Raw genomic sequence first — 15423 nt, 5'->3', positions numbered from 1 at the left:
GAGACAAATAATGCAAGATATGTTAAGAAAAAAAAAGAAGAAGAAGAAGGTAGCGGGAGGGGAGGAATGAAGCGGGGGAAATCGGAAGGGTGGACGAACCATGAGAGAAGATGGACTCTGAAAAACAAACTGAGGGTTCTAGAGGGGAGGGGGGTGGGAGGATGGGTTGCCCTGGTGGTGGGTATTGAGGAGGGCACGTTCTGCATGGAGCACTGGGTGTTGTGCACGAACAATGAATCATGGAACACTTCATCTAGAACTAATGATGTAATGTATGGGGATTAACATAAGAATAAAAAAAAAAAAAACGGAAAAAAAAAAAAAGATCTAATTTATTTGCATTGGTGGGTGTATTTTAATTTTTTTAGTTATATCACATATAAAAGCTCCTGATGCTTTAATTTCTTTTTGCTTTCCACAGTGTAAGAAAATGACAAATTGAACCATCTTCCCTTTATAGTGCTCCAGTAACAAATTTATTTATAAATAAATAAATAAATAATAAAGTCGCAAAGGTAGAAGGGTCTACCTAGAAGAAACAATTTTAGAAGCAGAACTTTGGGGCGCCTGGTGGCTCAGTCGGTTAAGCGTCCAACTCTTGATTTCAGCTCAGGTCATGATCTCAGGGTCATGGGATTGAGCCTCACATTAGACTCCACGTTTAGTGGAGAGTGCTGAAGATCCTCTCTCTCCCTTTGCCCCTCCCCCTACTTATGTGCTCTCTCTCTCTCTTTGAAATAAATAAGTAAATCTTTAAAAAAGAAAAAAGAAACAGAAACTTCTTCTAATGCTGGCCCTGCCCCTAGCTGTTATGTTTTCATGGTGAACGTATTTGATCTTTATGGTGCACTTTCTCCTTGAAGCCCTTCTTACCTTTCATCCCTGAGAGGTCATTGGGAGGTTGTTCTTGCCTATATCAAGCCACATCCTGTCTCCCTGCTCTCATGCTCCACGACTGACCATAGAGCTCTTTTGTCCCTCCTTGAGGTGAAAGGTCTGTGCATTTCTCATGTCTTTCCAAGCCCAAGGAGTTTCCCAATCCCCGCTCTTTTCCCCTTGTGTAGACAAGCTCCGTCGTCTGTCTGTAGGCCCAGATAAAGTTTCCACCATAGTTTTACTGTCTTGAGCCCAGTTGCACAGCCTTCTTCAGACAGACATCTGCCTCATTGTCTTATTTTATATGAAGCTCCAACTCTAGTTGTTAATTCAGTCGGGGGCTATCTTTAAATCAGAGGTCACAGTGATTGTGTGTGTGTGTGTGTGTGCATGCACATGAGTGTGTGTGTGTGTTTGTAAAATGGATATGTTGCCAGCATTTAGATATCAGAGGGTTTTAAATAAAAATACAGATTTGCATTGCCCCTTGAGAAATCAGAAGCCTTCGATCACTTGCTCTGCATGTCTACATAGCAACAGCTGGCTGGGAAGTGTACTCAGGGTATGTTTCCTCCAGTTTCTCCCACAGCTATTTCTTCTTTCTTACCCCAGGCTAGCACTAGTTATGTCAAGATTCAGTTTGAAACTCCTCTTTTAATAGAGGGGCTGTCCTTACTTAGCAGCTGTATGTTGTTGTCTGCTTCCAGATTCTCTATAGGCTATGATTATGGAGATGGGGTATAGAGGGACATTAAGAACATATCTTTGGCTTATGGCTCTCCTTTGCTTTCATACCATCAAGTGCTCAATACCTGGCATATGAAAGGAGTTTCGTAACTGTAAGCTAAACAGGGATTAAAATAATTGTGCAAAATGTTAACGATATTCAGGAAAGCAAATGGATTTTTATATTGTCAAATTTAATTGAAAGCCTTTCTGTTCGAATGTAGTTTTCAGACAACTAAGCAGTAATACTGAGGACTTTATGTGTTGTTTTGATAGTAATAAAGAAAAGCATGACTCCTTATAATTGGATGCCCTACTAAGTAACACAGAAGCCAGATCTGACATTTAAAGATGATGAGGTAGGAAGTTAAAGGTTGAATGCAGATGAGAATAGGTAAAATAGTAAGTTTTGGGTTTTCTTAAATGTATATATATTAACCTACTTGACACCATGTTGCTGATTAGTGAGTGAACAAAAATGAGTTTAGAGTAATTCTTCTCCAGTGATAGGCATGTGATTCATACTTTGGAACACACACTACACAATCAAGCCCTTGCTGAGATGCTGTGCCGCCTATTAGATAAATAGCTGGGTCCATAATGGAAACAAATGAATGTTTTGGCGAGATTTGCAGTGCAGAAGAGAGAGGAAAATAAAGTCCCATTACTTCTGACTCAAGCAGCATGCTGTTACCTCCCCAAATGTTCTAGAGACAGACGTAAAACTTCACGTTTTATGGTCATGTTGGGCCCCTGTGTCCTGGAGAATGACACCACAGCATGGAAGAGAGAGCAGCTTTTGTCTCTGAACCTTTGCTCGAAGACTAATGTGCTCTGCCTTACCTTGGCCCGTCCCTAATATTTTTTCCTGCCTTAATTTCGTCTGCTTATTGCAACTTCTTTCTGTGTCTATACTTAATTTGCTTCACTATATCACTTATAGAAAAATTTATGCTTACTTAAATAATAAACTTCTCTGTGTCCTGTAAAATGGAACAAAAATTAAAACACCTAAAAAAAGAATTTATAAATGCTTGTGTAAGCTGAAATGGAAGCTATTTTAGCTGGTGTTAATAATGTTCCTTTTCTATAACTATCTGTGGAATGAATGTAATTGTAAAACTCATTCTCAGAAATTTATGATTCAATACAAATCATACAGAGGCCGAGTGAAAATTTAGCTTTGCTTCAATCATAAAAAGGCAAATATTATAGGCACTTGAAAATAATGAAGCTACATTTCTTTTTTTCTTAAAAAAAAAAAAAGCCTCTATAGTTTAGAGTTGATACTATTTCAGAATGGCTTCCTAAAAACCCCAGGAACTAACTTAGGAAATATTTTGAGAATGACTAGAAATTTGTAGAAGGGATAAAAAAATATATAGCTTCCCATAAAGCAAAATTTTTAGTGTTTTCATGCTTGGACATCCTCATTGGCCATAGCTTCTCTGACTTGAATACTTCATATCCTTGTCTTTTATAGAATAGATGACTCTGACAATATGACAGACCCTTTCTTATGCTAATTTTGTGTGATATTGGCTATAATTCTAGATGGTTTATTTATACACAGACAGACACCCCCACACACAATAGCTTTGTTGCTATTGGTCAAAGTAATTCAAGTTAAATGTGACTTTTAACAATCCTCCTGATTCATCATAGTGGTCTCTAATTAAATACTCTCCTGGAATTCTGCAGACTGGTCTGACTTGCTCACAGAGAGCTGACACAGCCCAATTCCTTACCTGCAGTAAGTGAGAGGATGAACGATCTTTTCAGAGAACAGCCCCATGCCTTTGATGTCTGGAAATAAAAAGATTACAGTCCAAGAACGCAAGGTAAAAAGGATATATGGCAATCTCAGGTGGAAAGAGGCAGACTATTTCTGAAAGAAATCTATGAGAAAGCCTGGACTTGTTCATCTTTTCCTCATTAATCTTTTACAATATGAAGCATTTAATTCAGTTGCCAAAAGTAGTGTTTTCCAAACCTGATATGCAATTGTTTCATAAATGGCTTGGGTGCCTTCTTGGAAAATGTAGGGAACTAAGAGCTTCTTGTACATTTTCATTTTAATATTTAATAAAATATATAATAAAAGACCCCAGTTTTAGAAAATCATGCTTGTATCCACGAACTCTATAAAATTTTAAAAGAAAAGCATTTGAGGCCAGTGGTACTGCCATAAAATCATCCTTTTCCAAACCTTCCACTTCTCATCTTGTCCATCTCTGGACATTTCGGTACTCTTTTCCAGTGCTGCCCACGTGGCCCTCCGCACGGACAGACAACTCCTTTCTCGTGGCCTGCAGTGGGAAAGCCCCCCTGCAGGTGTACAACACAGTGGACCTGATGAAGAGCTCAATGCCATTCTTCCTGCTACTGAGACCAAGGCCGTGGTGACGTCATTGGCTCTCCTCCTTCTCCCACCCTCCTCAGATCCATGGCATGGCTTCATAGCAGTGCCTTCACAATTCATCTGGAACCCATCTTTCCATCACTTCCACCTCCTACATGTATCACTCTAGTGTAGTCAAGCCACCCATCTCTTTTCCAGACAACTGTGATACCTTCCTAATTAGCTTCTCCGTCTCCCCTTGCCCCCTACAGTCTTGATCACACAGCAGCCAGGGCGATCTTTTTCAGATGTAAGAGAACATACTTCCTCTGTTCAAAACTCTCTAAATCTTCACTGTACAACATGAAATCAAATTCAGTCATTGCCATGGCTTGTGGGGAATGAATGCTCCCTATGATCTGCCCCCACCACCTCTCATCTCCTTTGACAATCTTATTTACTCCTCCTTATCCAGTGATAATCTTTTAATTCTGAAAGACACTAAAAACAATTAAGTCAAAGCCTTTCCCTGTACTGGTCCTTCTACTCAGAGTTTTTCTCAAATATCCACATGGCAAGCTCATGACTACAGAAAAGTCATTTCATCACAGAAACTTTCTGTGACTCCTTCTCTTAAGGAGGCCCCCAACCCCTTCTCTCTCTTTACCACACTTTAGTTTCCTCCTTAACACTTACCACTTCCCACCATGCTTTATTTTTTGCATTCACTTGTTTTTGTGTCAATCTCTGCCCTCTAGAATATAAGCTCAGTGAGAGCAGGGTCTTTGTTCCATTCTCTTCTATAATCCCTACAATAATACACAGAAAATATTTAGTTAATATCTAGCAAATGAGTGAATGAATTCTATCTTATCAAAGAGCATCTAGAGTGTATATGCCTTTTAGGGAAAATAATTTTTATATAGTAAATAATATTCTCAGAAATTTATTTTTTACTTTATATTTCCACATTATACTAAGATGCATAATAGAGATATTTGTGGTAGTAGTGGCTTGTCAGACATTCCTCAGAAGTCACTGTCCTATGAATAAGTATAACTAGAAAACTGGCAGCAAGTTAAAATGTTTCTTTTAAAAGCAGATGATGATTTCTACCTACCTCAGTTCTCTTTACAAATAGATAGAGTATTTCACCCTTGTTAACAATGTACTTGTTGAAGCTTGGAAAAGTCAAAATCTTTTTATAGAGTGAAACCATCCAACTGAGGCTTGAAAGGGTCATTACAGGTCATCTACAGCTATCTTCCTAAAGGGCTGGCCAATTTATGATGGGATTGTTTTCAGTGACAGAAAACTGTCTACATTGTTGGGCTATTCATTTTGATTTTGGATGGATTTTCCTTAGGTTAAATGAGTCTGAATCTAGGTAACTTAGACACATTGGTCTTCATTTTCTGGAATCCAGAGGACAAAGCATAAACTAGGAAATAAAAGAGAGATAGAAGAGTGAAAGCAGGATGCAGAAAATGAAACTTTTCTACTGGAACATTCTCATCTTTCAAGTTTAATTGTACCTAGAAGTAAAGAAGATATTTATCTGATTCCCTGAAACCTAGGAGGAAGAATCCTTCTTCATTTTATGTAGAAATACCCAGAGAGTTTGTATTTGCTATTGGATCTCTAATAGAAAATGTATTGGTTAGTATTGCTGTGTAACAAATCACCCCAAAATGTGTAGTTCCTTAAAACAACTCCATTTTGTATTTCTCACAAGATACCTATGGATCAACTTGGCAGTTCTATTGATCTGGTTTGGACTCTGCTGATCTCAACAGGGCTCGTTCATGTGCCAGCTGTTAGCTGGTCGATTGGCTAAGGGCCAGCTGGTCAAAGATGACCTCTGCTGGAAAGGAAACGTTCCTCCATGTGCCTCTCTTATATCTTCAGCAGACCAACAGCATGCATCATCATAGAACTGGCAGGAGTCCCAGAAAGGAGGTGGAATGTGCAAGTACATTTTCAATCCTCTCTTTTGCTTCATGTTTGCTGTGATCATCCTTTGCCATATTACTGAGCCAGAGTCCAAGTGGGAGGGGACCAAAAGTGACAAGGCAAAGGGTATGGATACAAGGAGGCCGTTAGTACAATCAGTCCATCACAGGCAAAAAGCACAGGAGGAGAGGGTTTGACTTACAGACAAAATACAAAGGAAGGGAGTAAAAGGAAGGAAAGAGATGGAGAAAATGAAATCAAAATGAAAGATAGCTAGGTGAGGAAAGAGATAAGGAAGAAAGATTGAAGAGGTGGAATAGAAAATGTGTGAAGAAGGGAAAGTGATGGTACTAGATCTGCAGGAATCCAAACATGTGACCCAATAAACAAGCTCTTGTATAAAAATATAATATTCATGGTAGTATAATAGTAATTTCCAACTGATAGCAATACAGACTCAATTTCTGCTTTGAGTATGGGAAAAGAAGAAATTCAATCACCACAGAATTATCTGGTAAAATGTATCTCACCTTGCAGAGGAAAATTGCAGTCACAGATGTTGGAGAATGAAAGCAAGTGACGAATACAAGTTAGCAAAGCTTTCATACTTACTCTTGATCAGGCATGTATGAACAATGTTATTTAGCAATTGTGACTTTGTCTTATTAGGATATATAAAATATAACTGGAATTGGAAATATTGTCTATGTTTTTTCTAATTTTTTTGTCTTTTCTTCTTTAATTATAAGTCTGTCTTTTTTTAAGATTTTTATTTATTTATTTGAGAGAGAGAGCACAAGCAGGGGGGAGGGGCAGAGGGAGAAAGGAAAACAGAGTCCCTGCTGAGCAGAGAGCCTGAGGGGGGGCCGGATCCCAGGGTCATGACCCCAGGTCATGACCCCAGCCAGAGGCAGTCGCTTAACCAACTAAGCCACCCAGGCGCCCCTATATGTTTGTCTTAAATATAAATTACACTTATATTAACATTTCTTTCTCAACATTGTATATAAGACTGGGTAATCATATAATGTCCACTAAGAAAAGGAATTACATATATTGATATTGAGTATGGCTTAGTAATCACTAAATAAAGTATGTCAGAGTTTCATTTAGTAAATGAACCTTTAGGGACAGAAATGTTGACTTTGTTTTATTTTTTTCTGTTGTCCAAATATCAGAATACTTCTTTAAAAGAAAAAATATTTTCATTTATTTATTTTACAGAGAGAGAAAGCAGAGGGGAAGAGGGAGAGAGACAAGCGGACTACATGCTGAGTGTGAGCTGGTCTCAGGGCTCAATTTCACAATCCTGAGATCATGACCTGAGCGGAAATCAAGAGTTGGACCCTTAACTGGCTGAGCCACCCAGGTGCCCCATCGGAACACTTCTTAATGCTGGTTAAGAACTGGCCATACTGATATAAAATTGGCAATACCATAATATTGTTTAAGAACAGACTAATTTAGGGATGCCTGGGTGGCTCAGTTGGTTAAGTGTCTGCCTTTGGCTCAGGTCATGATCCTAGGGTCTTGGGACTGAGTCCCACATGGGGCTCCTTGCTCAGCAGGGAACCTGCTTCTCCCTCTGCCCCACTCCCCCTCTTGTGTGCGCGCTCTCTCTCTCTTTCTCTCTCTGACAAATAAATAAAACCTTAAAAAAAAAGAACAGACTAATTTAGTACATAAAGAGAAAATGTCATCTTGCTTTTACTTGTTTTGAGATAATTCCATAAATTTCAGATACATTAAAATTTCCTCTTTATTGGTTAATTTCAACAAAATAGCCTGTTCACAATTTCATGATGTCATGGACAAAAGTAAGTAGTTCAGCCCTTATTATAACTTCTACCCAAGTTATTCTCCTTGCTTCTCATTTCTGTGCTATTTATTATGGTTTATACAACAAGGTCTGATCTAATACGGTCTTAAATGAATTATCCACAGATGGCCCACGGTCTGCTCATTCCACCTTAAGATTTGTTGGTACATTTATCCTTCCCTTGTTGTTTCTTGGCCCTTTATTTATTGCAGATGGTTTCATGCCCATTTTTATGTCTATAAAACTGGTAGTAAAGATAGTAATCATATCTCCAATGATTCTTTTCTAAATCTAGAAAAATTGGCTCTAAGAGTTTGTCTCATTTGTAACTATTTCATATATTCTCAATGTGTTTTAATTTTTTTAAACTGTAAATGTTAAAAATGTTTGTCATATTCAGATTTGGGTTCCACTGAGGTTTAAATTTAGGAAATGTTACCTTGAGATGACCCATAATAATTCATAAGTTTTCCATATAGGTTTCAATCAGAATAGTGAAGTTCAGCATCCATTAACACTTGCCAAGTTTCACTATCTATTAATCAGCAATGATATTGTTAAATATATATTTAGCAGTGCACTTACTTGTCCTTCTCTGGGTTTTATATGTATAAGGCCACTTGTAAACAAGGATTTTTTTTAAAAAAGCCATGAAAAGTAATATAAAGTATTTTAGGAAAACAAACGATACAAAAGAGTCTATATTCCTGAAATGACAGCCAGCACTAAATGTATTCATGGTGCACCTATCCATGTGATGGGTTTTCAGCATTCAGCATCAGTTAGATTCTCTGAGAATCTATTTACTTTCATCCTCAAGCAGCTGTCTATAGGACCAGGAACTCTCCTGTCAGTTTAACCCATCAAAAGCACTAAACAGATGTTATGTGTTGGTACTGTATGCCTTTCTTCTGTAATATTTCCCGCTGGCTCTCTCCCTGGTCCTTCATCTTCATCACTTGATTTTATCCAGTAAATAGGATGATCATTCTCCCCGCCCCCACCCCTAAATGAAATTCAAATCTAACACATAGCAATCTGCTTTTTCTTTTCCAGATTCCTGTCTTAGTCACACAGATAAGTTCGACCAATCACCCAGTGAAAGTGGGGCTGTCTGATGCCTTTGTCGTTGTCCACAGGATCCAGCAAATTCCCAGTATGTAGAAGGGTAATTGCAAAATCTGAGCCTGCTGTGGGGTAAATTTAAAGGAGATTGATTTCAGTCAGATGTGATAGTTTGAGCAACAGAATCACTTAACCAATTGCTGCTTGTAAATTATATTATTTGGTTATATTATTTGGTTTATAACTCTTATTGGCATTTGCTATCTCTCTGTTACTCTTCAACTAATAATTTAGGTAAAGTGAAATTAAACAGCCAAGCCAATGGTATGTAATTTTGGTGTCTTTGGGATAGTTAGCTTGGTTGCACTGGTGTATTTCTTTCATTAATAAGAAGAACATAAAGGAATGACAGATTATTTGACTGATAGGTGTATGAGTTTTATTTGTTTGTTTGTTTGGCTTAAATTTATCAGCAAAAGAGCAGCTTTGTGCCATTTTTATGTCTATCATGTTTGTGTAAGAGTCTGAAGAAAGATGAAAGAAAAAGTATAAATTGAAGTAAATAAAAACTTTGGTGGAACTATACTAACAGAGAAGACACATATTTTGTTTGTTTAAATCATTTTCACTTATCTCGTCTAGTTTGCATTTGTAGAATAAAAGCATATGTGTTCCTGGGCAGCTGTTTGTCATATTAAAAGTTCAGAATATTAGAAATTCATCATATTAGAAATTCAGAAAACCACTGTTGGTAGTGGTTCTGATCATGTATATAGCCATCATTTGAAAATTTCTGTTTTTTAAACCTCTCTTTCAAGAAGAATCCTGAGGGATGCTTGAGTGTGTTAGTACTGAAGATGATTGTGTCCTAGACATGCTTATTTAAAGTGACAGAGATGATAATAAAATACATCTTAAGCTTAGATTATTTCTTTCCCTTTTTTGTTCAAAGTCCTTCTTATATTTCACTATAGGGGTAGACCTAATTTATCACATGCATATGCTATTTGGTCTTCCCTCGAACTAATTCTGTTTAAGTATGCCACCTCTCAAATACAGAAGGTAAATGGAGTGGAAATTATTTAGACTTCAAATTCTTAGACTTTTTGGATTGGCTGGAAACATAGTAGGGGTTATCTTACAACTATGATTTAGAATGATGTTCATCTGTGGCAATAATGCTTAGTGAAGAATGTGAATCTTCCATGGCAGTTTCTCCTTATTAGCTGAGAATTACTGGGAAGTAACATTCGAGGGAACTGTTAAATCAAGGCAGATTTTCCAGAAACAAAATTATACTGTGAACAAAGCAAGGATATATTAGCATGTGTAGGCACATAGACATCCTCTTAAATAAGAGGCCATGTCCTGGGAGAGCCAGTTGATTCCCCTTTGAGGACAAGGGTTTTTCACATTCCTTCTTTCAGGGATGTTAAATCAAGCATGACTTGAGTCAATTATTACACAAGTAGAACACTAGTTTTAGTTTATTTGTGGGTGCTTTTCTTTAGAGAAAGAATATTATTTGCAGCTTCCTCAAAAGACATCTTGGTCTACATTGATGTTCTGGTATATTATTGTTTAGACAAAAAGACCCACCCAAGTACAAAAGAAAAAAAATTTTCCAAATATATGATATGCAAGTATTGTCTCAGAACCGAAGCACGGTAGACTTGTGCTTAGACCGTAGAACCCAAATTGCAATTTTGCATCCCTTGTTATAAGGTAATAAAATAACTGTTTTGTTTTGAGGAAAAACATCTTTCCCAAATATAAATTTTATTGAGTAAATTGGCAAAATTCGCATGCATTTTGGGAACAGATTATGTCTGATGTTGAGACTCAGCATTCATCTAAAAAAATTGCACAAGTTTAGGGAAAAGCTTCCCTCAGGCAAGCCGCCTGATGGAATGCCATTCACATTTCCTGTTGACCTCACTCTTGCCCATCCTGAGAAAATTAGCCAAGAAAGAATGGAAGTTCTGAGTTTCGAATCCACTCATCCCTGCCTTTAGATGGGACCGTATTTCAGCAAGAAAACTGGAGTTGATGTGTTCTATTTAAAAATCTTCTTGGGAACAAAAATTTAAATCTCTTTCAAAATCTGTTCCCACATTTATAAGGTGTAACAGTGTCTGTTACATGAGCTTCTCTATAGAAGGAGAGATATGGTTGCATTGTATTCTCAGCCTAAAAAAAAAAAAAAAAAAAGTGTACTTATTTATGGCAGAGATTAGGCTAACCCAAGTTTAGCATAATATGTTATACAACTATTACTTTTTCCTGAGACTATAAGATGATTCCTAGAGACCTGTATGTTACCTATTTGTGCAATCAGAATTTAGATAAATATTTAAATTCTTTTCAAAATTCTGCTCTCTTATTTAACAACCCTCATTTTTAGGAGTCATCCTCACAGGGAATTTAAATCATTCATTTTTGTTCCCCCTTTTCCTCATCCTGAGTGAATTTAGGGAAAACCTGATCATTATCCTAAGTAATGAGAGGTTTCGTTTCTTCTCTGTTGCAAAGTACATTACATAGGACCCTGTTCTCATAAGATCAATTTTCTGTTCTTTTCATCATTTTAGTTACACAGGTTATAGAGCCTAGATCCTTGGCTTAATCTACCCATGGCAACATGGTAATGCAAGCTATAACCTTGAGAATAATTTTTCCCAGTGAGACCACAGTTGCTATACCATTCTTATCAGTTGGTGAAGGTTTGGTAAAGCATTTGAAAAGCAGGTAGGTAGGTTTAATTTATTTATTATGAAGATTTCTCCCCACCCTTTCATTATAATATCAACAACAAAAAAAACTTGTTTTTCAGTTTTTTAAAGGCTTCCAAATAGTAAATGATGTCAATGCAACTTTCAAGCGTGGTTTATTACCATAGTCTTTACCTTTCAAAAAAGATCAGGTGATCTGATAGTTTAAAATATCAAAGGGAATTCAGGCATTGTTAGTAAATTTGTAAACAGTTGCAAGGTTATAAAGGAAATTCCTTTGCTCCTACCAAAAAGAAAAAGAAAAAGAAAGAAAAAAAACCCATGGTGAAATTAACCCTTATATCTAAAAAATAAAATAAAAGATAAAAATTAATTAGCAGTCCAGAAAGAATAAGGGATACCATAGTGGGAATACTAATCATGTGTTAGACCTTGAGCATTTTATTTAATTCCTATAACTTAACATACAAAATGGTCATCTTAATACCTACGATGCAAGGGGTACATGGCATGCAGTGCCAAGCACTGCATGCCATGTACCCTTTCACTTTAAATAAGCATGTCTAGGACACAAGTAAGCACTGTGTTTGCGTCCATATTTATTGTTGCTTCATCAGCATCAACATTGTCACGGGATGCCTGGCTGGCTCAGTTGGTTAAGCATCTGCCCTCGGCTCAGGTCATGATCCCAGGATCCTGGGATCAAGCCCCGCATCAGGCTCCCTGATCAGCTGAGAGCCTGCTTGTGCACTCTGTCCCTATCTCTATCAAATAAATAAATAAAATCTTTTAAAAACCCCCAAAACAAAAAACATTGTCACTTTACAAAGACAGTGATGCTAAGATGTCCACATCCAGAACAAGTGCTCATGAGAATGGGTCCACAGGGGATTTCCACTAGAAAACACCTCGACACCCTCTCTCTGAAACTCATTCTTTCTAAGTGTCGTTTGTTTTGTGACTTCTCGGTGTGTCTGTCTGTCCATAGGTCTCTGCATCACCTTCTATTTTTCATAAAATACTTTGTAGAATTTTAGAAACAAAAAGAACATGGAGATCAGCTGTTTCAGTCTCCACAGGTACAGATGTGAAAGACAGGTCTATATACAACGACTTCGATTATTCATTACAGAAATCCAAATGTAAAAACATACTTGTGATGATAAGCATGGTGTATATTAACTCAGAGAAATTTGTAAAATAACAGTGAATACAAAGAAGAAAATTTAATTGGTCTGTAAATCTACCACAGAGATATACCAATTAATGTTTCCCTGCATCTGCATCCAAACTTGTGTTTATGGTAGATACACATGTAAACACATGCACATTAAGAAAATTGGCATTGGGCTATAAATATTTTGTCACCTATTTTTCCTTTAATATATATAACACATTTTTTTCTACACTGCTAAATACCTGTCTAAAATGTAGCCATTAATAGCTGCAACAAATTCCTTTATTTCATAATTTATGTGACCTGTCTGAACACTGGTTTGTCATGTTGGTTGCTTTTCATATTAATTATCAGCAAAACAGTGCTGAGCATCTTTGTTTGTAAATGTTGACACAACTCTTTAAAAATGAATGTGTGGCCATTGACTGTTAATGATTTTTTTAATGTACTTTGACAAATTGCTGTCTGTAAATGTTGTACCAATTTACTTCCCCACCAGCTTTTTATTAGATATCCCATTTCCCCAGATGCTCCCAGACACTATTATCATTTTTTAAACCCTGCAAATTTGATCAGCAGAACATGATATTTCATTGTTGCCTTAATATTCTTTTGATTATCAGAAAGTTTTCACATTGTCATGTATTCATAGGTCATGTGTCATTTCCATAATTTCTTGTTAAATAGCTTTATTAAGTAATTCTCAGCCTCTGCTTATATCCCTCCAAATTCTTTTACTCAGTGTGCAGAGATCTTCCCGGATAAACATACGGTTCTCCCTAGTACCATTCATACTTGTTGGTTTCTTTCTGCTCCAACTTAACACTCTGAATTTCCATCTGAATCTCTAGGGTGCTGACCTTCTCCATCGGGCCTCACCTTTTCTCTGCCTTCAGAGCTTAAAGAGCATAACATTCCCAGCAAGAAAACCCAGGAAATCCACTCTTGCCTTCACAGTTCTTTTATTTGGGAACGTAAAGCAAAGTCATTTTAGTAACGTGAAAGTTAGTTTTACACACACGCAGAATTCTTGTCCAAGAAACCAAGCTGGAAAGCTGCTGACCTAACTTGAAATGGTTCTTCTATAAGTTAACGATAACGGCTATTTCCGAGTCCTTGAGAACACTCCGCTTTATTCTTCTCACCAGCCTCTTTCTTCACGTCAATCCCTTTCTCATCAGCATCTGCTGTCTTCAATTTATCGACGTTGTTCCTGCTACAACTTGCCTTTGCTTTGTTGTTATTATTATTCACAGCTCAATAAGAAATGTTAGCATTTAAGATAAAAGTCACAACTAATTTGGAGAGCAAATATAACTTAAAGATATTCAGAGGTTCGGTGAACTCTTTGAGGACCATTGTATAAGTTTGTCATACATGGTCTCTTTATAAGCTTTACAGACCAGGCAGCAATTTTTCAAAAAACTTGACCAAAATTATGTTTACAGACTGAAAAAAAAAAAAAGAACCTTAACAAACAAAAAGAGAGATTTGTTTTTTACTCTGCAGAATATCTTAAGCTTTAATTACCAGAAAACATAATAGCATAGACCAGTACTGTCTAATGGCACTTTCTGCACTAATAAAATATTCTAAATCTGAACTATTCAGTATTAGTCTCACTGGTGCATGTGGCTACTAGCACTTGAAATGTGGCTAATGACATTTGGGAATTGAATTTTTAATTTGATTTCATTAATTAATTTTAATTTAGAGAGTTACATGTGACTAGTGGTTACCATATTGGACAGGGTGATAATAGACCATATATGCATATTTAAATAAAATATTATATTTCAGTGTAATATTTACAGAACATACATTTTACTTCATTGCCTTCAAAAAGCCTTAGAACTTTTGATATGATTAAATAATAAATTTTCAAATATAAACATTCCATTATAACTGATCTTCCCCAAATAAAACAATTTGTAATTTTGATTAGCTAGTAGGACACCTCCATTATAATTACTAAACAACTGTAATTTTAAAAAAAAAAAGCATCTTGACAACTATGGAGGAAATGAATAATCTTGAAAAAACTGATGATATTTTTTCTTTCATAACCCAGTAAAAGCTCTTTTAGAAGAACTGAGCCTCTCTTCTTACTCTCAAAGTTATCAGGGTCTTTTCATTCATTTAAGGACACACTGATCCACAAATCCTTTAGTAAATTGGGTCATCTTACCTTCTCAGTCCTCAAAATAGAAAGCACTTCAAAATTATTCATTTTACAGAAGATAAAAATTGCTTCTCTTTCCAGCCCAGCTTCCTCAGGTGCTTTGGTTCCCACATACGCATTTGTCCACTCAAGGCTCAACAAAAGGAGAAAGAAATAGAAATCATAACATTTTCCCCATAAAATATCTTTTCATAAATCTCTTCCAAGATAGAAAATGTTATGAAAAATGATGCTCTATTGCTTAATACATACATTGCAAGCGTACCCTATTTGGTATGTTTGATTTTTTAAAAAGAAGCAAATATTTAAGAACTTTCTGGATATTAGAAATCACTGATTAGTTAATTGTAAAATATTTCAGAATGTTTTTTAGAATCTATGAAAGAAAAACAGTTCCTTCAGGGACTTGTGGCTATGTTTTTTTTTTTTTTTTTTATTCTTATGTTAATCCCCATACATTACATCATTAGTTTTAGATAAAGTGTTCCATGATTCATTGTTTGTGCATAACACCCAGTGCTCCATGCAGAATGTGCCCTCCTCAATACCCAC

At 36.4% G+C, this 15423-nt stretch overlaps 1 protein-coding gene and 1 long non-coding RNA gene across 2 annotated transcripts in view; one reads left to right on the top strand and one right to left on the bottom strand.

Annotated features, from left to right (window-relative positions):
* Window positions 1–15423, bottom strand: part of PLXDC2 (plexin domain containing 2) — a 435549-nt gene that overhangs the window by 98362 nt on the left and 321764 nt on the right. The window contains exons 7-9 of the mRNA XM_081818908.1: window positions 13835–13945; window positions 4640–4752; window positions 3351–3408 (exon numbers count right to left, since the gene is read on the bottom strand). Of these exons, the coding sequence (XP_081675034.1) occupies window positions 3351–3408; window positions 4640–4752; window positions 13835–13945 (282 nt within the window). The remainder of the gene's footprint in view (window positions 1–3350; window positions 3409–4639; window positions 4753–13834; window positions 13946–15423) is intronic.
* On the top strand, window positions 1284–9196 carry LOC145721662 (uncharacterized). The gene is made up of 2 exons (XR_014145491.1): window positions 1284–3443; window positions 8772–9196. It is a non-coding gene; the product is annotated as an uncharacterized LOC145721662 (long non-coding RNA).

This window comes from Leptonychotes weddellii, chromosome 5 (assembly GCF_054177405.1).
Source record: "Leptonychotes weddellii isolate Sample4059 chromosome 5, ASM5417740v2, whole genome shotgun sequence".
In the NCBI taxonomy this organism is placed as follows: Eukaryota; Metazoa; Chordata; class Mammalia; order Carnivora; family Phocidae; genus Leptonychotes; species Leptonychotes weddellii.
Note: the sequence above shows the minus strand (reverse complement) of the source record. Positions and strands in the feature narration are given on the sequence as shown.